We start from the raw sequence: 22,524 nt of genomic DNA, 5'->3' as shown, positions 1-22,524 counted from the left end.
GAGACCCTCTCAACTTTGCTGGATGTGGTTGGTGTTCCCCCAGTAACACCTTCATCAGTGTTAGCTACTAATCAGTCTCTAAAAAAAAGTCTCCCGCTCCACGCATAGACATCATTCTGTCAAGGCAGAGGGCTTTCTTCTCTATTTAGCACAAACCGGAGCAGCGCTGCAAACAGCTTCTCCTCCCCCCTCCTCGCGATCTCGCGCGCACCACAGCCCCCCTTGGATTGCCTTCGTTGTTTTTTTTCTCCTCCCCGTACAGGCTCCCATTTATTGATCATTATTTGTGTTGGCCCTTCACTTTTCTGGATGGTGGATGCGACAGCCTTTGCCTGTAACAGCCTCGCTCTCATTTTTTTAATCCAACACAGACAGATACGGGAGCCTACTTCGCGTTGATATCAGCGAAAACTACACTGACGAAGAAACGTTTCCTTCGGTCTTCAAGTTTCCTCCCCACCACAGTGTCGAACAAGACGACTGTTCTTGAACACACGATACACACACACACACACACACACATACCGCTCTGTTTTGTTCCCTCCCTTCTCCCCTCCCCCCCCTCTCTCACAGCTGGTGCGCTCCATCATTTATTTCTTCAAAAAAAATTCTTTATATTTTTTTTTCTGTGAGCACATCTTATTTTGATTTCTGCTACCCGAGAGTGTAGTACACGCGGGTGTGAGGAGTGTGTGTGTGTGTATTTGTATTTTGTGTGCGCTTTTGTCAGCAGAGAGGCATTGAAGACCAAAAAGAATTAATTAAGCCCATAATCTTACTCCACCCTAAAAAAAATCAAAGTTCACACACACAACCACACATACACACACGCACACATTTGTTTTACGTCAGCTCACACAACACCCTTAGAGAGAGAGGAAGTGCACGGTTATTTTGATCCGCCCCTTAATTCCATTTCCCTGCGTCACACAACACAGCCCAGGTCTGTCGGGTCATCTCTCTTTTCTTTTGTTCGATTTTCCAAAGCACTCGACCCCCTCTTTTTTTTTTCTGAAACACCGCATTTTCGTCGCCCTCTCTGTTTGTTTCTCAGGATCATTCTTCTATCGACTACCTTGTCTCTGGGTTGATTGCCCCAAGCCCGCCTCTTACTTCGCTCTTCAAGTTTTCATTCTACCCCGTGTGTTTGAGCACTGCTTCTCAGTTTTTTTTTCTTCCTCGTTGTGTCCGTGGTGTCTCCATCTTTCTTGCTAAGTACTCGAGGTGTGCGTCTATTTCGGAGCAGGGAGGGAGGGAGGGAGGGGGGGGAGGCGATCTTACATGTTGTTCTTCTTATCCTCCTTCTTTGACTGATATATATATATATATATATATAGTTAGTGTGTGTGTGTGGTGACTCGAAGAGGGCCTTCGGGTCATCATGTCCTCAATTCGAAATGAGGGCTCGGCACTCCCTCTTGACAACATGCCGAACTCTATTGCTAACACTGGGCATTCAGCTACGACAGCTTCCATCGACTCCATCAGCCTCAATGCCCTTTCGACGGCATCACCCTTGGTGCCAAACAATATATTCACACAAGCGATTTGCAACGTTCCGGTAGCCTCCCCGAGCACCTCAGGGATGCAGCTGTCGCGTGCCGAGGTGGTTGCACGCACGGTGCACCTTCGCTGCCTACCGCCCTTCATGAATCAGAGGATCCTCGCTGACGTCTTTGATGAGTGCGGCGAGTACCTCCGCGTTCGAATATGTGGCAATGCCGTCACGCACCAGAAGTGGGTGTACGGATTTGTGGAGTTCTCTTCGATCAACGCAGCAGAGAAGATGATCACATACTGCGGGATGGAGCTGCCCAACGGTCCTGGTAAGCCACCACTGCGCCTCAAGTGCAGCCCATCAAAGCAGCCTATTCTCGACTGTATGGCGTACGATGCTAACGCGGTGGAGGGCACCCCGTGTGGCTTTGGTCGGGGATATCTGTCAGAGCGCACACTCAACGATGTGCTCCTGGTGGTAGGCAGTGGTGGTGGCGCCGCTACACCTAGCACGGCTGGAGGGGGCGCAGGCAGCTGCAGTGGGGCTTCTTCTGGTGGTGGCGCCGGGGATTATCGCATGAAGGCGGCAGCCAACGCGCTTACGGCTCTCACGCTGCGGTCAATGCGCAAAATCGCTGCCACGGGTTGCGGCTGTGGCTGCTCAGGCGTGAACTGCTGTGCCTGCTGTCATTGCTGGAGGGGAGTACCAGAGTCTACTGACACCGCTTCTGGCGCTGGGGGGGAGATTTCGCAGAGTGGACTGGTCAGCGAATCAGCAGTGGCTGCATGCGCCACAGACGGCACCGGCGGACTCGTGGGCTTGCCTGACGGTTACACCGCACCAGGAAACGCAGCGTCACCGAGCGGCTGCTGCGGTTGCTCAGGTGCGCCACTACCGAAACCGACAGCGACGCCCTCAACGTTCGCGGGTGCTCAGACGCCGCTCGGGGTCGCTGGAAGGGGGGGATCTCTCGACATTGTGCAGCAGCTCGCTGCGACTTTCGAGGGCCTTCGCCGTAGTGTTTTCTCTCACGAGGAACCACTGGACGGTTCGTCTATATTGCAGCGGGCGGAGTCAATGGCGCTGGACGTGATGTGCCGCGCTTGCCACCTCACGTCCGACGCACACATTCAAGAGGTCTTGGGCATGCTCACGCAGCTCCTTGACTTCTTGGACTCGAACGCAGCTGTGACGGGTGGTGCTGAACAGACAGCCTCCGGCGACTGTACCGCGACTGTCCCCCAGTGTGTAACGCAGTTGAAGATGCTGGCAAACCTAATCGGTGCTCTCTTGTGTCTGCTGCGCCGTAGTGTCGTGGATGCCATCCCATATGTGGAGGCGGTGCTGATCACCTTCGCCCATATCCCCCCCTCCACGCTGTTGTTGCGTGCACGACAGCGGGACAAGGAGGTGGTGGTGCAAGAGCAGTGCCATGCTCAGAAGGTGAGGGACTTCTCGCTAGTCGGGGCATTGCGTACGGTCTGTGGTTCGGTTGCCACTGCAGCAGCCAGTCCTGCGATGGATGCACCCGCAGCTTCGTCCGCTCTAAAAGAGCGCCGACCTGCCCAAGGCGGTTCACTGGGCGTATTTGTAGACGACGATGTCGCGGGCCCGCTGCTGGAAATGGTGGACGAGGACGAGAACGAGGACGGTGGTGTGAACGGGACGCGTTGCGATGAATCAAAGATGCTTCACACGGAGACGCGCGAGGGGTCTCTGGGGAACAAAGATATGGAGAGAAAAGATCATGATGCAGTCGTTCTCAGGGACGCCAACAGCTGTGTTTTACGCTGCAGCGATGCTAGTGAGGCGTTTCTGAGGTCGGGCGGTATGGGCGACTTGCGGCGTCGCGATGAAGCCTTCTCGTGCTATGTGCTAAACGTTCTAGTCTCTGTTGGACTCTCGATGGAGGAGGTGCACCCCACCACTGCCCGAAGCGCCTATGCGCTGGCAAACACGCGTGCGATGGAGGTCTTGGGTGAGCCCAGTAAGCTGCTTACCGACTGCCTGGCTGCTTCACCTACCGGCAATCCGCACCTCTGTGCCACACTTTTCGTGGAGACGGGCAGGAGCGGCTGTGGCCGCGACATAACCTTTTTCCCGCATCACTTTTTTGAAAGTCTCTCCACCACACAGCAGAATTTTCGTTGTACACGCGGGACGGATCGATTCTGGCGGGAGCTTCCACCCAACCATATCGTGTCTATCTTCCAAGCCTTGGGGCCACAGTCAAGAGAGGGGAATAGCGCGTAGATGTATTGTGGGAGAAGTGTGTGTGTCTGTGGGCTGCATGCTTTCCCCCTGCTGTTTATTGCCTGAAAGAAGAATGTAGAGACGAGGGTCCACTGCGTGGATTGACGGTGTTACAAAGGAGGGAAGGGGCGGGGGACTCCCATGCACGAATACGCCCATCCCGAGATCGCGCTCGGGAGATCTCCGTTTTACCCATGTCTCTTTTCCTCTTCCCCTCGTTTTTTTTTCCTTTGCGCGCTGGCCCAGGGACGCAGTGTGATTGAGCCGTTTGCCCTCAAGACACGAGAGACCTTCACTATGCTGTGCGCGCTTTCGCGTTGCTTTCCAATGGGTTGGTTGTTTGCCGTCCTTGTGTTTTTTCTTTTTATTTTTCCAATCCCGTACAGTCTTGTTCATTGCGACATACCAACGCAACGCTCCGTGCGTCGCCTTCTGGTATTAGAAGGTATTCTTTCGTTTTGTTTCATGATTATTGTTTTGACGCATCTCTTCATGCTCGTCGCTGGGGCATTCCGTGGTGGGCGTCCGCTAGCATGCGCCTCATGGGGCCACCTGCTTTCTCCGCTGAGTATTTTCTCTCCGTTTGGGTGTGCGCGCGCGCGTTCTTCTTTTTTTCCTCCTCCACCTCTTCCCTGAGTTGTGTGCGTGTTGGCGACGGCGTCATTCAATTGACATAGGTTTATTCTCTCCCCCCTCCCCCCTCTTGTTCGCTGGGTTGGCTCGTTCGATTTCGTAATGAGAGTTTTTTTTTTGTTCAAAATAAACCCGCGACTCGGAGGCATCTGCGCGGGGCTGTCACGGTTGAGGGTCCGACGTTCTCGCGTTCGTGAACAAGATATCTGTATAGTTCGACTGGATCATCTTCCTTGTTGCATGTTTTTTTCTTTCAAGTATGTATTTATATATATACTCCTCTTGTCGCTGAAACATTCACTTTACTGCGGGTGGGGCACATTTCTATGTCCGAGGTTGTGTCGAAAGTGGCAACACAAATGGACGCCCTGACGTATCCCCCTCCCCCCCCCCCTTGGCGTCGCCCCCCTCCGCCCCCCCCACTCACCCCCCCCCTGCGCTGTACTATGCGCTCCTCTCTCCTCTACCCCGTGCTCCTGCAGTTATTTTTTGTGTCTCTTGTAACCCTCGAATGCTCTCCTGCCACCCCCCTTTCCTACTTCCACGTGTCCGGTACATCGGCATGCGTGCCTGGACACTCTGTGTGCATATGCAGCCCCATTTCTCAATGCTCAGCCTTTTTTATATGCGCCTCCACTCCCTCCTCTCTCCCTCCTCTCTCCCTCCTCTCCCCCTTTTCTCCCGCTCCACCCTCCCATTCCCCCGCCCTTCGGCGCCTGCGATTTATACCCCGAAACCAACAACAACAAACCACTCTCCTCCGAGCACACGTACGCAGAGATATTATTATAGCGAACAGGAGAAACAATAATACATCAGACCAAGGTTGGCGCCCTTGCCTCCCTTTTCCTACTCCCCCCTCATTCGCTTCTCTCCTTCACATCCCGTTCTCTGTTTTTCTTCGTCACTCACACAATCGGGGAGAATCATTGAATCTCTTCATTTCTCTGTTCATCATCATCACCTCATCGATTGCATAGGCTGACGTACGACGCGCGCGTTGTCATCCCCGCAGTCTTTTTTTTTTTCGTTGTTGTGTTACTCCGCTTCGTTTTCTGAGCTCCCTGTCGTCTCTGTGCCTCTTTCCTGTGTGTTTGGTTTTATTGGACGTTGGTGTTGCTTGGTGCGACCTCAGTGTATTCTGTGATTCTTCACTCTTTTCTTTTCCCCCATCTGTTGTTGTTCTCCTTCACTGAACGCCTCTCGTTTTCCTTTTTTTCCCCCCTTGAAAGTCTCCCCCTCCTCCACCCCCCACACTGCCCTGCCCTGTCCACCTTGTCCCGCCACACCACCGCCGCGACTGTTCCCGCTGTCTTGCTCGGCCCGTTTTTTTTTTCTTCGAAGCCTTTCTGTTCACTGACGCTGTCCCTTTGTTGTTGTGTTGAAGTCACCGTTTAGGGGGGGAAAAACAAGTTTCCCCCAACAAGAAGGAAACAAGCAAACAAAAAAGAAAGAAAGGGGAGAAGAGGCAGCGCGACCGCGCGTGCACGACAGCCACGGAGACACTGACATATATTTTGAAGTATACGTGTCTCCTGCTGGACTTTTCATCTTTCAAAAAAAAAAGTTTCCTCTTGCGTTTTTTTTCGTCTTGTTTTTTCCCGCAACCACCGTGCGTCGGTGCTCCCTTCATCCCCTTGCTTTTGTCGTTCATCCGTGTGACTTCAAATCGAGAGGCGTACAGAGGGTAAGGCAAGCCAAATACATGAGGCCCACCCAGGCGTACCCAAGTCCAAGCACACACTTATTCACAAACACACACACACACATACACCGAGACAACATATAAACACAGCAGCCCCAATCTCCACCCACAAACACATACACATACCCGCGCACTGAGTGCTCTGCTACTACTTCCTTTTTTCCCATAAACTTCTCGTTACCCTTCCCATCTGACTGCCGCCCCAATCACGTGATTGCCCTCTCCCCCCTCCCCCCTCTTCTCGCCCACCTTTTTTATTTTGGCGTTTTATTGCCTCTCGTGCTTTTTTTTTTGCTTGTTCTCTCCTGCATTTAGCCCTTCTTTCATTTCACGTAGAAATAGTAGCGACGCCACAAAAACGTCGAGGGAAGGAGGGAAGGAGGGGGCGCACCACACTACTGACAAATTTTTGCATCGTCCATTTCGAACTTTAGGTCTCTCTCTGTCTTTCTTCCCCCCTGGCAAAAGAAAATTTCGCTTTCTCTTCCCCCTCCTCCCTTCCTTTTCCCCCCCCCTCCCCCCACTCCCCACTCCCCTCCACCCCATTTTAGTGTGATATCCCCCCTTTTTGCTTTCCACCTTCAACTCCCTCCCTCGCGTCCCCCCCCCTCTCTTGGCCTTTTCTCGGACGTTGTCATTCTCGTTTTTCTCTCGTTAGGCGTAGTTGACCTCCCCCCCACCCCTGGTGCTTCGGTTTCTCTCTCTCCTTCTTCTTCTGTTTCTTTCTCGCTCTCTCGCACACAGAGGAGGCGTGTGTAATTTTCTTTTTCTTTTAATCTTGCGCCGTTGCCCATCTTGTAGAATCTAGTATTCCTAGAAGCTTTTTGTAGTGTAGTTCGCCCACCCTCCCTTTATCCATCACACACACACATACACACACACATACACAGCTCTGTCTCTCTTGGTGAGAAGATTGGTAAAGATTCTCGTGGACACGTGTTTTTGCCGTGAAGAGAGAGCGTGAAAGAGGAATAGTCAGTGTGAGTGAGTGTGTGTCTGTGTGTGTGTGTGCTCGCGCCGCTGGTAGAAAACTGGAGTGGGAGAAAAAAGAAAAGGAAAGGTGGACAGGGGGCGCTGCTCTTTGTACGAAAACGGTCACTCCAAGCAAAAAGGAAGGTGTGTGCCCCTTTTTTCCCTCTTCAAAATATATCCGACCAAGGAAAGCGCAACGAGGTGGAGTTTTTCAAGTGTGTATATCAGCTTTTATTACTCGGTTGCCAGTGGTGTCATTGTCTGCGAGAGCACGTCGATTCTTCACATTATTTTTCCCTTTTCTTTCCCTTCACACACACACACTCACTCACTCACGTGCGCAACGACGTTTGTTATCCTCCGTCTCCCTTCTCTGCAATCTGTCACTTCGCAATAACGGAGTCTGCGTACAGTGTGGTTGGTGCGGCTATTTTGACTGCCTTTTTCCCCTTTCCCTCATTTTTCTGCTTCCCTGCACCCACCGCGGCTCGCCGTTTCGTTCTCTCTGTGTGCCCTTGAGTAATTTTTTTTTTTATCTCGGGGCCATCTGTCTGGTGTCTCTTTCCTCTTTCCTCTCTCTTTGACGTTGTGTTGCCTCAGCATAGCACACAGTCTTCACAGTTGTGCTTTCTTTCCATCTCTCTCTCTCTATCTGGCCTCTTTTTTTTTAAATTATTTGTGCTGCCCCCTTCTCCTCTTGTCCTCTCTTTTTTTTTCCAGCGGGAACAAAGGGAAGCAAAGGTCAACAGAACATTCAAATTTATATATATATTCCCCAGGGAGAGACGTATCGAACTCCAGCCACAAGCACACAGCTCCCTCACCCAAACTCCCCCTTGTTTTTTTCTTTTTTTCTCTCTGTTTCTCTCTCTCTGGCCGACTGACTGACCGGACTCTCACCCGATTTCTCTTTACAGGTTATCTTTTTCTTGCTCTTCACTCTTTTGTTTTTCCCGCTCAACTTGTTGTGTAGAATCAAGGGGATACTTCTATTTTTCGCGGACTTCCTCTATTCTCGGGCTGCTGCGGACTCTCTGTTTATTTTTATTTTTTATAATTTTTTTATTTGCCTGACCTCACTTAGGCCACGTTGTCACTCTCGAGAAGAACCGGCGCACCCCCTTTTTTTTTTGCCCACGCCTCTCTCTTTCGGTTTTGGGTGTTATTGATTTATTGTTACATCATCGTGAGAAGACGGTAGAAACATAGTGATCGGCTGTGGTTGTCCATATTTTGTGTGCAGGCGAGTCCTGATATCTCCCCCCTCGCTCAATCTCTCCCGCCTTTCGTTTTTTCTGCCTGTGTTTTTTTTTTTTTTTAGCAGGGCAACCGCCAGGTATATATCTGTATAGTGTTAGGAACAGTATAGATACGTGCACCCGCACCTTTGTGTGTGTGTGTGTGTGCTGAATATCCCACGTCTTGTTCTCTCCTCGGCCAAACAACCACAACAAAAAAATAGTCACAGTTTTTTATTGTAGGTTTTCGATTTTTTTTTTTCGTATTGCCCTCCCTCCCTCCCTCCCTCCCTCTCTTCCATCATCATCACATACCCCCTTTGGCACACGTACACGTACGTCTCTTTACCCCCTCACAAAAAAAAAGAAAAATATTACATCTACACCCGCAACTTTGAGGGAGAGGTAACACGTCATATCTGATTTGGCTTTTGCGTACCTGTGTTTCCCGCCAAATATATATACTTTTTATCCAAATCCGTCTGCTGACCGTGGGTGTATGCGTTAGGAGAAGAGCAGAACAACAGTTTTTTTTGTTTTTTTTCTTCACAGTGAGATTTTTTTTTTATCCCTCTCCTTCCCCCTCCCCCACTCACCCTCTTGAGCTGCCCTTTTTTTGTGTGTGTGTCGACGTCATTTGTCTCGTCCTCTCCCAAATTGACTGCAATCAACAGTTCAGTGCCTCTTTTTGTTGTTGTTGAGTTCACTTATTATTATTTTTGTTAGAGGACGTTGGACGCTCTACGCGTGTGCTGCTGCTGCTCTTTTATTTTTCTTGCTGTCTGTCTGTCTCTCTCGTACGGTCTCTTTGCATTCGCTTTTCTTGTTCAACCCTCACCCTTTTCTTCCGGTTTGATTTGTACAGCGCTGAAGCACACAGACGTGGAGGCGCGCGCAGAGTCCCCCCAAAAACTAAAAAAACAAACAAAAACGCAGATTTCACAGAAGTTTGATACACATAGAGGCCGCCGTTCCCCAAGGGCTCCCAATCCGCGCGTGTTTTTAGTGTCTACACTGCCTGCACCCTTCCTCCGTCCCCCCCCTCCCCCCCCACAGACGCACACACACCCACACACCTCACATCCCACACCCCGTTATCTTTTTCTTTTTCTCTGTCGTGTTTTTTTTGCCGATTTAGTTTATTCTGGTTTTTTTGTGCTCATTTCTTCTTCCATTTTGTTTTATTTTTCTTCTTTGTTTGCTGCTGTCCCCCCCAAATCCACCTTAGTATTACTTGTTTTTTTTTTCATTACTTTCTATTGACTGATTGGGTTCTCGCTGCCCCTCCCCCCTCCCCTCCCCCCAAATCCCGCTCTGATTTGTCGATTTGTTTTTGTTTTTGGTGACGTCTCCTCTGTCCTCGTTTAGTTCCCTGTAGTTGGCTCCATATTTACACGCACATATATGTGAGTGTGTATACCTATATCTATATAAGTTTTGTTTGCCTGCATTTGAGGTTCACTGTCTCTTCATTTCTTCATCACCCGCTTGTATTGCTGCCGTGGTCACGTTGTCAGAGCGTATTGTCTTTGTCTTCCCCCCTTTCTTGGACTTTTCACATTCCTTCACCCTCTCCCTCCCTTCCGTAAAGGAAAAAAACTAGCACCGCCGACAACGCGTACCGACACAGAAAAACTTTCTTTTACCTGCTTCATCGTCCCCTCCCCCCCCCTCCCCTCGACCTTCTCTTTTAGTTGCTCTTTCTTTCTATTACTCTCTCTGCATATAAAAAATATATATTTTTACACCTGTTTGAGTCTGGACGCGGGGGAGGGGGGGGGACATAACGAAGAAGGGGAACGTTGTGCGTCACTGTCCATCTCTCGCGCGCGAGAATCTCGCCTATCGTTTTTATTTTCGCCAGGAACCCCTTCTTCTACATTGCCCCATTCTTCCCTGTTGCACCCATACGTTTTCCATTTGTTCTCTTCTGTTCTTCCCCTCCACTTCGCCCCGGTCCCCTCTTCGCCCGCCGGAGAGAAAAGTAAAAACAGACAAGCGGGTCAGCGGGTGGAGGGCGGGGGCGAGTACGAAAGAAAACACGACCTGCACTATTGCATCCGCAAGCGGGAGGGAAGAAAATAAAAAAAACAAAAAAGGGGAAGGTGTTGTGTGTGTGTATAGTTGTAGTAATAGTCGTATTCCGCGCACTGTATTTCGTAGGCGTTTGTGTTCTCTGCGCCCTTCTCTCTCGCTTACGCGCTCTCGCTGAGTTTTGTAGGTGCGTCCCCGCAAACCCCTTTTCCTTCGCCCTCCTTCCCCCCCCCCCCCCCCCCAAAAAGGTCGCGCGAGTTTTTTTGTCTTGATTTTTTTTTTTCGAGGGTGTTTTTTGTCTTTGAAAAAAATCCTTTTTTCTCTCCCTCTGTGTGTGTGTGTGTGTAGGTGTGTGCACAGAGCTCTCTTCTTTTCCCTGAACAGCTTTTTTTTTTGAGTGGCTGTCATCACTCACTCACTCACTGTAGCATATATTTCTTCTTCTCACGCTTCCCTGTCAACATTGCGATCATCCACTTCTGTGCCGTTCTGTGGCCTGCTAGTTTGGTCTTCGCTCTCTCGCGGAGCTGTGCAGCACATTTTTCCTGTTCATCTCTTTCTTTTTTTGCGTACGTGCGGGATATCACGCGGTCGTTCTGTCGACAATGATGCCACGCTTCAGCACTTCTCCGAACGTGAAGCCCAGCGACCCGGCCACCGCCGCCGCTGCTGTTTCTGCCACGTCCGAGATGAGCTCGCACAGCTTTGAGGTCGTGGCAGGTGATTACGTACCGAGCGTGGAGATGGGGACTCGCAGCTCTGGTGGGCCGTACTCATCAAAACCGCTATACTCGGATCCCCATGCAGGTACTCACCCTCCGCCGTTCTACAATGGAGAGGAGTGGACGCCGCTGGAAAGCGCGCAAACAGCGAACGGTGGTGCCCTTGACAGTCAAGGCCAATTTTACGGGTACAGGGTTTCCCCTGTATCGGATATCCCCAGCTGTGATACGCTGCCTTCGAATAACTGCAGTCCGCATGTTTCCTTTTCTCCACCCATGAGCGCGATCACAGATGATCGCCTCCAGCCGCACAGCGGTAAAGGCATTAGCCTCTACACCTGCCGCGGCTCCAACGCCGACTACACGAACCGAAAGCAGAACCGACTTCACCAAGACTTCAAGGCCTTACCGAAGGAGGAACGACAGCGTCTGGTGGAGCGCGAGGCGGCGACATCGGACTTGCTAGCCCGCACAGTGCATCTTCGCTTTTTGCCTTTGACGATGCTGCAAAGTGAGTTGGGCGCCATCTGCACCGAATGCGGTGAGTACCTGCGCGTGCGCATCTGCGGCAATTCAACGAATAACCAAAACTGGATTTACGGCTTCGTTGAGTTCGCGACGACCGCCGGCGCCGAAGCGATGATGCGACGGAGCGGCATGGAACTAAACAACGGACCCGGCCGACCGCCGCTGCGGCTTAAGTGTAACTCCGCGAAACAGCCGATCGTCGACCGCGTTTTTCACGACGCCGACCCAGAGACTGGAAGTCCGTGCATCTTTGGCCTCGGAAACTTCGCAAAGCGCACCCTCGGCGACGCCCTCGAGAGCTACCATAATTTAAAGGAGAAGGAGGCTCAGCAACTACAGGATACACCGGCAAACCACTCCCCCAGCGACGTCTCTCCGCTCTTGGCAGCCGCTGCGACTCGGCCGACGATTCGGTTGAGCCCTCACGCGCGCGCTTTCCAGCCGTCCTCATCACCGCTTCTCGTTGTGGATTGCGCACCTGGCGTGCATCACGCTCCTACTGATACTGCAGCAGATTCTTTCATTGGTGACTCCTCCACCCTTTCGTTGATGCACACAGTGCTGGCCGCACAGAAAGCAGACTCTGACGCTGCCAGCTCCGACTCCGCTGCGGGCTTGACGTCAGTCCGTACAAAGCACTACGTCGCTACTGGGCAAGGGGCGTCGTCGTCCTCAGCCACGGCGTCCCACGTCACCGTCTCGCCGTACCAAGAGTGTCCTACTTTCGGCACAACCCACGGCAGTGGTGCGGTTGCGAAAACGATATCCGGTCACCCCACGACGTCCCTCTTGGCTCCAGTGAGATGTGGCGTCTCCTTCGGGTCCACTTCGGTCGTATCGCCCCTTGAGACGGTGGCTGCCGCGTTATCGCTGTCTCCCGGTCGCCCTCGCGGCGTTTCGCCAGACTTTGTCTTGCCTCCATCGAGAGAAGCGGCGGTGTTTGTGAGGAGTTCGGACTTGGCGGGCAGCAAGCTGTCCTTGGCGCTAAAGAGCCTGATGCTGACCCAGCCTGTCACTGACGGCGACGAGATTCTGGAGCGTGGTCGCGAGCTGGCCTTGCAGGCTATCAGCGAGGCGAACTGTTTCTTGCACTCGGCGCAGGGCTTTTACGATGCCATGGGCACACTCCAGTCGCTGGTTACGTTGCTGGACCGCCACGCTGTTATCACGGGTGGGGCAGTGGCGACGGGTGCCGGTGACCACACTGCTGAGCTTCCTCAGCGCGCGACGCAGCTGCGCCTGCTCGCCAACTTGATGATGGCGTTCCTGTCCATGATGAAGCGCAACCTCAGCGAAGCGGCGAAGTACATGCTCGCTGTGGTCACCAGCTGCAACGACATCCCTGTCGTGCGCTTGGGAAAAGCGCAGCAACCGCGAGAGGCACCGCAAAGGATGGACGATCGTTTCTCTGACAGCTTCACGAACCAACAACGTGGGCGCGGGCTGGCCGTTGGGGATGGCGTGTACGGCAAGACGGAGGAGGCGAGCCGCTACGGCTGCTTTGGAGCTCGGAGCAGTTTATTAGAGGGTATACTGGAAAGCATTCGAGAGGAGGACAAAAAGCAAGAAGAGGTGGAGAATGCTTTGGCGAGCAACAGCCACAATGACGCCACCGCCACGACGACGCCTCCCCCTTCGTCCGCGGAAAATACCGCACTGCTGCAGCGAGACCAGGACTTTCATCGCTACGTGCTGAAGGTGCTTCTTGCGATTGGCCTCTCGATGGAGGAGGTGAATCCCGAAATCACGCGCCACACGTACGCCCTGGCGTCCGATCGCGCACGTGAAGCGTTGGCTACAGCCTCCGCTGACTTGAACGAATCTCTTGATTCGATGACACCGTACTCGCATCTGTGGGATCGACTCTACAGCACTTCGTCGAGTGCAAGCGGCAGCAAAAAACGTGATATCACGTTTTTCCCGCGTATTTTCTTCAGGGAGGCAGAGCGGACTCGGCAGGAGGTGCTGCGATCGCCGGACAGGGACTATTTTTGGCAGTGTTTACCACCGAAGCGGTGTGTGGAGTGTTACTCCGAGTAGATTCTCTCTTTTGTACCGTATATATGTATATATTTATATACTTCTGACGATAGTGTTTACACACACCCATTTTATTTATATGTGTGTGTGGGGGGAGAGGGTGGGGGGAGCCCCGCTCCCCCCAGCACAGTTATGCGGGGTTTTATGTCACCTACACACACACATATACATACACATTCTTTATCACCTCCTGTCGTGCATCATCCAACTTTGGTGCTTCTGCGCAGTCACCGTTGAGGTGGTATGTTTTTTTTTCCTTGTGGGTAAATCAATGCCCCCTTCCACTTCCCCCTCCCCCACACCGTCCTCTTCACAGTTTTACCCACGCCTTTTGTTGCTTTGTTTGGCCACTTGAAATTTGTAGTCCTTTTATTATTATTATTATTATTATTTGTGCGTACGCGCGTGTGTGTGTGTAGTTGTGTCTTTGTCGGCACATCGCAAGTGTTTTGCCTGGCTAGCTGCTCCTTCTCAATAATTCTGGTGTTCTTTCATTTATGCACACTTCGAAGTTTTTTTTGTTTTCTTGTAGTTCACCGTAGCATAACTATTGCTTTTTAGGCTCATTAGCATGTACCCCTCCCCTCCCCTCTCTCCCCCCTTCACACCTTCTTTATCTTTTTTTTTACTTTGTATTTTGACTCTTCACATTTTCGTGTGCCGCTGTTTCTCTTTTGCATGCATTTTATGCTCGATTGTGCCCTACTCCCCTTTCCTTCTTTTTTTTTCTATGCATAGGCGTTCTCACAGTTAGCCGTTTTGGCGTCTTCGTGACTGCCGACCAGATATATATATATATATACACACACACACACACCTGCATACTCAGGCGTCAAGGGGTATGAGCGAGCATGGCGTTTCACACATGTGCGCGCACGTCCGCGCCTCCCCTCATTTACCCCCTTTCTTTAATTTTTTCTCATGCACATTCTGTTTTGATTTTCCTCCACGCGCGTTTTTTTTTTCACGCAGAGGTTTTTCAACTCACATTTTCAGGTGCCTGCGTGTGTGTGTGCGTGTGTGTTTATTGGGGCTGGGCTCGCGCGCTTCTTTTCTTTCTGTGATTCCTTTCATCACCATATATATATATATATATTAGCGCCGCGCCCCTGAACGGTGGTCTCTGCTTCTCTTTTTTTATTTTGCTCTTTTTTTTTGCTTGCTTGTTTTTCATCTTGGTTTATAGGCCTGTGTGTATGTCCTCTTCTTTCTTGTATTTTCTTGCCTCTTTCCCATCACTTTGCAGCAAAAAAAATGTCTCACCGCTTCTTCCCATCCCATTTCTTCGGTTTTACTACCGGTTTATATATATACATATATATATATTAATTGCTGTGGTTGTGTGACCTTCTGTTCTCATCCCTTCTCTGTTTGCTTCGGCTAAAAACCTCAACTGTTCTCATTTTGGTGCTGTTAATCATCGATCATGCAACATGTGCTTTGTTCACACCAACTGTTTCACATTGGGCCCCCCACTGTTATCTGGAAAGGAAGGCACACGCCGAAGATCATGTTTTTTTTTCGTACTCAAATGTACTCCTTCCCCGTTTTTTTTTGTCTCACCTCTAGTTTCTTTCCTTCTTTCCTTCTACCTTCCTACCCCCTCCCCCCCGCCGCAGTCTCCACACTTTTATCCGCTTCCGAATCGCTTTAGTCTTGAACCGATTTCAGGGTGAGCACAGGATCACCCGCCCCTGTTTTGCACTCAACACGCCACTTGTTCACGTGGTGTTAAGTAGAGAGGCTTCATCTCTTTTGATCCTCAGTCGTTTTTTTTTTCTCTTTCCCCCCTCCAAAAAAAAGTGTCTCAGCCCAATTAGATGCGATTGAGCCACTTGACAACTTCCCCTTACACTCCCCCTTCGTTTCTGAAGTGTTGTGACTCTTTTTTTTTGCGCCAGCGCCACCCTTCTTTGCCGGGAGTAGCAGACTGTAACGGGAGGACGAACACAAACACACAAGCACACACCCAAACCCCAAAAAGACGTCACTGTCGAGACGCTGACCGTCATCTAGTGGGGCATTATCTTTTTTTTTTAATTTCCCTGAACTGCATATATATATATATTTATATATTTATAGAAGTGACGTCTGTGTGTCTCTGTGTGTGTCTGTCTGTGTGTTTTCTTCTTCCACCACCACCACCATCATCACATGCGTGTGTGTGTGTGTGTGTGTGCCTGCGGTATATCTGGACTGTGACGATGCGATCGCATCTTTATAGGAGTTGTTTGCATCCCTTTTTTTTGCTCTTGGCTCGTGTGTTCTTGTCTTGGTGGCCCCGCCCCCCACCTCTTTTTTTTTTCGTCTCTCATTTTATTCCGTGTGGCCGATGTATGATTCTTTACGCCAGCAGCCTCCGTGAGTTTTTTTTTTCTTCTTTGGAGAGGCACGCGTATCCGTGGAGCGGGGTGAAAAATTAGGTGCATGTTGCGTTCGTCGTCGACTTCACGGACGCCCACGTCTATTCCCTCACGCACTTGTTCTGTATATGCACGCGTTTTTGGGGCTTTCCGTCTCTCTTACACTCCCTCACGCGGCGGCACGACCGGTAGTGACAAATAAAATTTGAAACACGGGAGGGGATGGGGAGGGGAGGATGCGTTACATCCTCATAATTTTTTTTTTCAAATATATTTTAGTGAGCGGTCCATCATATGTGTGGAGCGAAGGAGGGCTTAACGGTGCGAAATTGACTGTTCACTGTTTGGCTCGAGGCGTTTCATCAAGAGTCTTTATTCACCGTCTTTTTACATGTATATACACATACATATTTATTTATTATAGAGTACTTCCGAGGAAGGGTGGATGAATGCCCTTCCCTTCCCCTCCCCTCCCCCCTAACTTCCCCGGCACGTTTTTCTCTTTTTTTTTGCAGGTTTTCTGTTTGCATATTTTTATGTTTTTGTAAGATCCTCCTCTGCACTTCTTTTGTCTGCGTGCTGCTGTTTACGTCATGTTTCGCTTTATGATTATATATTATATATATAATACATAAGCACATATATATAGTCTACTTGCTCTTCGTCTTTACCTTGTGTGTGTGTGTGTGTGTCTTGTGTGTCTTGTGTTGTTTATTTGTTTTATCATCCTGCGTTTTCCACTCACGTAGGAGTTTGCCGCTCATTTTTTTTGACACGTGCGTGATGACTCGTCTTCACCCTTTTCCTTTTCTACGAAGACACCCCCCCTTCCCTTCCCTTCCCTTCCCTTCCCTTCCCTTCCCTTCCCTTCCCTTCCCTTCCCTTCCCTTCCCTTCCCTTCCCTTCCCTTCCCTTCCCTTCCCTTCCCTTCCCTTCCCTTCCCTTCCCTTCCCTTCCCTTCCCTTCCCTCCCCCCCTCCACCACACCACTCACACACCCACACACCAAGACACAGTTGGCGAAGAAAACACCCACGCGGTTCCAGGTGCTGGCCTCCACTTTCTGTAGAGTGTCGAGGGGACCGCGTCCTGCTCTCCCCCCATTGTCCCCCTTTACCTTGAGAGAGGAGGGGGAAGGGGGGAGGCGCGCCTCTTGAACCTGGCCGACCAAGTCGGTGCCAGAGAAATTGATGGTCACGGTGCGACTTAGATGGTCTCATCTCGCCTCCCCCCCCCTCCCCGACCAACGGTGTCGCAGGTGTTGACGCGTGCGCTGCCTGAAAAAGCATGCGGACCGAGGACAACACGCTGTGGCCCTGCTGCTGATGGGCTCACCGCAGCGCTCTTACCTCAGACCACACATGCGGGGCAAGGCACCGTGAGTTGCTGAGCCGCTGTGTGGCACCGACGGGGACGGACAGCAAAAGCCGCGAGCTCTCAGGAGGGATGACGACGTGAAAAAGGGGCTCGAGGACCCCCTGAAATGCGAGTACTGTGCTCATACGGTTTTACGTTTGAATATCGTGTGTTGACCACGTGTGGTGCGAATTTTCCTCCGTAACAAAGCAGCAAAAAAAAAACCACACAATGCATGACCCAACTTTTAGATGGTCGTGACCTTTCTTTTTTGGCTCCTAGCGGATCAGAGACCCCACATATTTGGATGTTCTCTCCCGTCTGGTGATTGCTATCCAATGAAGATGAATGTGCGTACGCTGACGCATCTTGAAAAAAAAGGAGTCAAGATGGAGATCTGATTGACATTCCCGTGAAGGCTTTCGGGCTTCGTCTCGGCACACCTGTGGCTCTAGATTTCGCTGGTCTACACCATCTTCACTCGCACAGGACACCTCCCCTTCTCCCCCGTTTGTTTCTCTTGAACACTTCCCCTCTTCTTTCCCCCGCATTGCCCTTTCTCTTTCTCCCTCTCGCACTTCACTGCACAGGATCTTCTGCAGCCATCAAAATCCCCTCAACGCCTGCGCCGTTCCCCCCTTTTTTCCTTTCTGTTCGCAGCTGCTCAATCGGCGTGTGTTCGTGTTCTTCTTCCCCCACTCCTGTTTGGATTGACGTGCACATCCGCGTCGCCCTCTGCTTGTCCCAGTGCCGTGGGATTTCCGTCACAACCGTTTTTTTTTTCGTGTGTGTGTGTATTCACTTGAGTTCTCTTTTTTTTTCTTTGTGTCTCTCACCCCCACCCTTACAATATTTTTGTTGCGCCCTTTCCAGTGTAAAGTAACCCGCATATTCAAAGGTGTTGAGCTCTCTTTTTTTTGTTGTTGTTGTTGCGTTCTTCCGGTGATCGCGTATTAGCTCACAGTTGTCTTTGTTTTCTTTCATCCATCCGTTTTTTGTGAGTGTGTGTGTGTGTGTGTGTGTGAGTCTGAGTTTTTTTTTCATTTGTCTCAGGAGAGTGAGTGCAGCTGTACACCCATCGGGTGTTTCACCCTAAAGGAAATACACAAAAAAAAGGGAGTGGAGTGAGGAGAGAGAGAGAGAGGAGGAGACTGGCGGGTGGTGTTCTAGGCGTTCTTGCACCGTCGCTCTCTGTGCTACGGTCCCTCCTCTTTTTTTTTTTTCGCTCTTTATGAGTGTTGCTGTATTCTCGGTTGTTGTGGTCCCGTTGGAAGCCTAGGCCGAGGTGAGAGGAGTACAGGAAAGTGGTTGTGGTGGTGTAGCTGGACCAGGAAATTCGAGGTCCTTCAAAACCGAAAAAAAAAGGATCTTTGCGGAGCTGCTCGCACCTTCACTGCATTTCTGCAAGTCACACATCTGTTTTAGTTTTTTTCTTCTCAACCTCGTTTTAGCTCACCTTCCCCCCCCCTCCCCCCCCGTCCAGCGAACGAACACGTGTGACATTTTTTTTGTTTTCAAATACGCGTTTTTTTTTTTGTTTTGATTTTTCTTTGTTGTTGTTGTTTGTTTTGAGTGGATTTCTTTCTCTGTTTTAGAGTCTTTTTTTTTCCGCTTGCTTGTTTCCGCGTTCCCCTCTCCCCTCTCCCTCCCCCTCCCCGTTCTTGTCTTTGTTTCGCTTTGAGGACAGAAGGTGTGTGTCACTTCCTATTCATATCATTTGATGTATCGTTGTTGGAAGGTGCGCACGATTCCACAGGCCTAATACTGTGTTCTTCTCTTTTTCTCCTCTCAAGGGAGCAGAGTGAGGCGGAGGGAGGGGGGAGGGGGAGAGGGGGAGAGGCGGAGGCAAGAGAGGGGGTCCGAGGGCATTTGTTTCTCCTTCAGTTTCGGAAAAAATATGAGTTTTTTTTCGCTGCTTTTCGGCAGAGATGTGAGGGTTGTCGGGGGAGGGGGCACGGCGGCCCAGGCAAGTCAGGGAGGGGTGAGAAAGACCGCTTCGTGTGCCTACGCAGGCGGGGATGACTTGCAGCCAAAAGTAATCCTGTTCAACACGCCAGTCGAGCTCGTGCCGGTCAGGGATTCGCAACACAAACGGAAGCCGCAGCCTTGGATGCCGCACAGAGAGTCGGTGCCGGTGAGCCACGACTCTCTCTCTCTCTGGAGTCGACTGCTCTGTCGGCCAGAGGTGTACGACCCACACGTCGAGGCCGCTCCGCTGACACATCTCCTCGATCTGAGCAGAGCTCACGCTGTAGTGGAGGATGATAATAAGGACGACGTGCCGCCGGCTCAGGAGCAGGAGCGTCCATTCTCGGGCCCTATTACCAAGGGGCGCTCTGCCGCGGCAGCGCTCTCACATGACGAGGGGGAGCACGGTGGTGAGGTCGAGTACGCCATGACATCAAGCACCATGCGGAATGCAAGCAGCGATGTGGAGGAGCTGGGAGAGGAGGAGCAGCAGAGCAATGGTGAGCAGTCCGACACAGGGGAGTCTCTTCTGCACCCGCAGGCCTTTCACGTCTTTGACACGCGACGCTGTCGGAGCCGTACGTCTACATTTTTTTCGTCCCTATGGAGCGCAGAGACGGAGCACCGCTGCATCGCACCGCTTCATGGTGGCGGGAGTGTTCGCCCCGCCAATACAACGATTAGAGCCTCCCGCTCGTCGAATGACTCGGTCGCCTCCACGGAGCGACGACTCATCTCGCAGGAAGAGTTGACGAGGAAGCGCCTCCAAATGCGTCAGCAAACGAGGGAGGCCGCAAGACGTGCCCGCGAGCACAAAGAGGCGTGGGCGGCGCTCGTGGCCTCGGCGGCGCTGGACACAGGCGGCACTAGAAAGTGTAAGGCGGCTGAGCAGACACACGAGCGCTGTGCTGAAGAACATCACCACCTGCCCAGCCCCGTCACTTCTACTTCGCGCACCCCTCTTCCCAAGACTTCGCTTCTCACCAACGAGGCCCTCGAGTCCTTGCGCCACGGCACGCAGCCGCTGCTGCCGCACGACGTGCCCCAACCCTTCCCTGCAAGACTGGGGTACGACACACAGCTCCCCATGACGGTGAGGGCGGGGGGTACAAGGGGGGAGGAGGCATCGCTCGCCGTAGAACATGAGGCCAAAGAGAGTTGTTGCAGTCGATCTAGCAGCGGAAGCAGTCGACTCGTGCTGAATGACGAGCTGGTGAACGTGCAGACAGGGCTTGCGGTGATGTACCGTACTGTTGTGAGATGCCGCGATCCCGCTTTACAGATGCGGCATGTTAATGGTCAAACCGCTCTTCCTCGTACGCACCGAGCAGCAACAACAACAACAACGGCGGCCACAGCCGGTCGAGTTCAGTGCACCCGTGCAGGGAAATATCCCCTCGGCTCCCGCGCCTATGTGGAGCGGGTGATGTTTGCGCAGCGCCGCCAGCAGGAGTGTGCGCTCTTCGCTCTTCTCACCGAGGCGCATCGCCAGGCCCGCGGCGCGTACCTCCACCTGGCGCAGCTCTACTACTACTATGTCATTCCCATTTTGGCCCACTACACCGTCGAGGAGGAGAGCAGAGGGCTGGAGCGGTCGTTGCTGCAGTGCGGCTCCGGCTCGCTGCGCGTTTTTCACTCGGATTTTTGCCGCACGGTCGTGCACCACGGGTGTGTCCCGGAGATGAGCGGCTATGGCGGTGCTTCCGTTTCCCCTGCGTACTGCTTCCAGGTGCAGCCAGTGGACTACCAGATGGCTGAGTATCGCTTCGAGAAGGCGTGGCGGGAGCTGTTTCTGGAAGTAAAGTCTTACCTCGGTATGCAAACCTGTGAAAGTGCAAGCTGCTCCACACTTCTCGTGTCTTCCCCGCACCGCGATGACGCGGAGGCGGATACGGACACCACGTCTTGCCAGAGCGGGTCTGTCTGTGTGGCGGCAACAGTACTTCACTCGATGGAGTTGTTTGAGCGTCAGCGCCATATCCACAGCGCTGCGCAGGACGCGACGGAGTGGCTATGCTGGTATCACTACTACGTTCTGCCTCGTGTGCAGAGCGCCACCTCTGCCGAGGAGCGCACGGCAACTCTGCGGACTTTGCTCCCTGCAGCACCGCCACAGTCACCCATGGCGGCATGTCAATCCAGTGAGGAGGAGGAAGAGGAGGACGTCTATGATGACGCAGCGGGCCACACCGGTGATTCAGTCCTGAGGCAACCACACCCCCTGGAAAGGGAGTACCTTCCGTTGAGCTGGACACTCGCGTGCAGCCCAGAGCAGAGAGAAAAGGTGTTGTGCTACCGCAGAGGCCTCAAACTGAGGGCAATCCGAAATAGTCGCACGCCTCAATCTGTCACATCAAATCACAGCGCCGCACATGGGGCAATCGACCATACCAGGATGGTTAATGTGGCCCAGTCTACCTCGTCGGTGTCTGTTAACACCGACGAGGCGCCCCGGAAGACAGTTGATGCCAACGCGGTGGCTACATCATGTGGAGGATATCTGCTAGAGCGTGGGGTAGGCAGTGGGGACTTGCTGAAGGGCGTTCACGAGATGAGGGCAGGTGAACTTACTGTGAAGAAAATGGAAGAGGGTGTGGGAGAGTTGGACCTACTCGGCCGCTCACCACCACTCCTTTCTGATGGTGCGATCAGGTGGCAGAAAGACGGTGCTCTGAATTCGGATGACCGGGACTCAGTAGAGATAGAGGAGGAGGAGGAAGAGGATGCTTCCGCTCTGGGTACCTACCCAGTCGTGAACGTGGGCTGTTTTGGGCTTTCGTTTTTTTCCATTTTTGATTGAGCACCATGAACTTCCCCGCCCCCCCCTTCCCCCCCCCCAAAAAAAAAAAGATGACTCTTATTGGATTCGGGTGCGTTAAAGGCACATTGACATTTGAGAGGGAGAGTGTGTGTGTATATATATTTCTTTTTTTTAAATTCTGCTCGTCATATATATACACACACGCACTGAATGCTAAACTGCAGATACACATTATTATTGTCAATATGATATATATATATGTATAGGTATATATATATAGATATACGCCGTTCACACACACAAACATATCTAGGTATATATATTTATACATGTATACATATTTGTATATCTATTTTTATATACACCCCCCCCCTTTTTTTCTCTTTTTGTGTGTTGTGTAGTTTTTTTCCGCTTCCTTCACTCACCGTCCATTTCCAAGATTAACAAACCACAA

General features: G+C 51.7%; 3 protein-coding genes across 3 annotated transcripts; all 3 read left to right on the top strand.

Annotated features, from left to right (window-relative positions):
• Window positions 1-1,426: 1,426 nt before the first annotated feature.
• Window positions 1,427-3,751, top strand: JKF63_03836 (uncharacterized protein; the record flags this gene model as incomplete). The annotated part of the gene is made up of 1 exon (XM_067899834.1): window positions 1,427-3,751. The coding sequence occupies one exon, from the start codon at window positions 1,427-1,429 to the stop codon at window positions 3,749-3,751; it is 2,325 nt and encodes a 774-aa protein (XP_067755040.1).
• Window positions 3,752-10,938: 7,187 nt separating this feature from the next.
• On the top strand, window positions 10,939-13,623 carry JKF63_03835 (uncharacterized protein; the record flags this gene model as incomplete). The annotated part of the gene is made up of 1 exon (XM_067899833.1): window positions 10,939-13,623. One exon carries the CDS (start codon window positions 10,939-10,941, stop codon window positions 13,621-13,623), a length of 2,685 nt encoding a protein of 894 aa, XP_067755039.1.
• Window positions 13,624-19,238: 5,615 nt separating this feature from the next.
• On the top strand, window positions 19,239-22,109 carry JKF63_03834 (uncharacterized protein; the record flags this gene model as incomplete). Its single annotated transcript, XM_067899832.1, has 1 exon — window positions 19,239-22,109. One exon carries the CDS (start codon window positions 19,239-19,241, stop codon window positions 22,107-22,109), a length of 2,871 nt encoding a protein of 956 aa, XP_067755038.1.
• Between the last annotated feature and the right edge of the window lie 415 nt (window positions 22,110-22,524).

The sequence above is a fragment of the Porcisia hertigi genome, chromosome 31 (genome assembly GCF_017918235.1).
Source record: "Porcisia hertigi strain C119 chromosome 31, whole genome shotgun sequence".
NCBI lineage: Eukaryota > Euglenozoa > Kinetoplastea > Trypanosomatida > Trypanosomatidae > Porcisia > Porcisia hertigi.
Note: the sequence above shows the minus strand (reverse complement) of the source record. Positions and strands in the feature narration are given on the sequence as shown.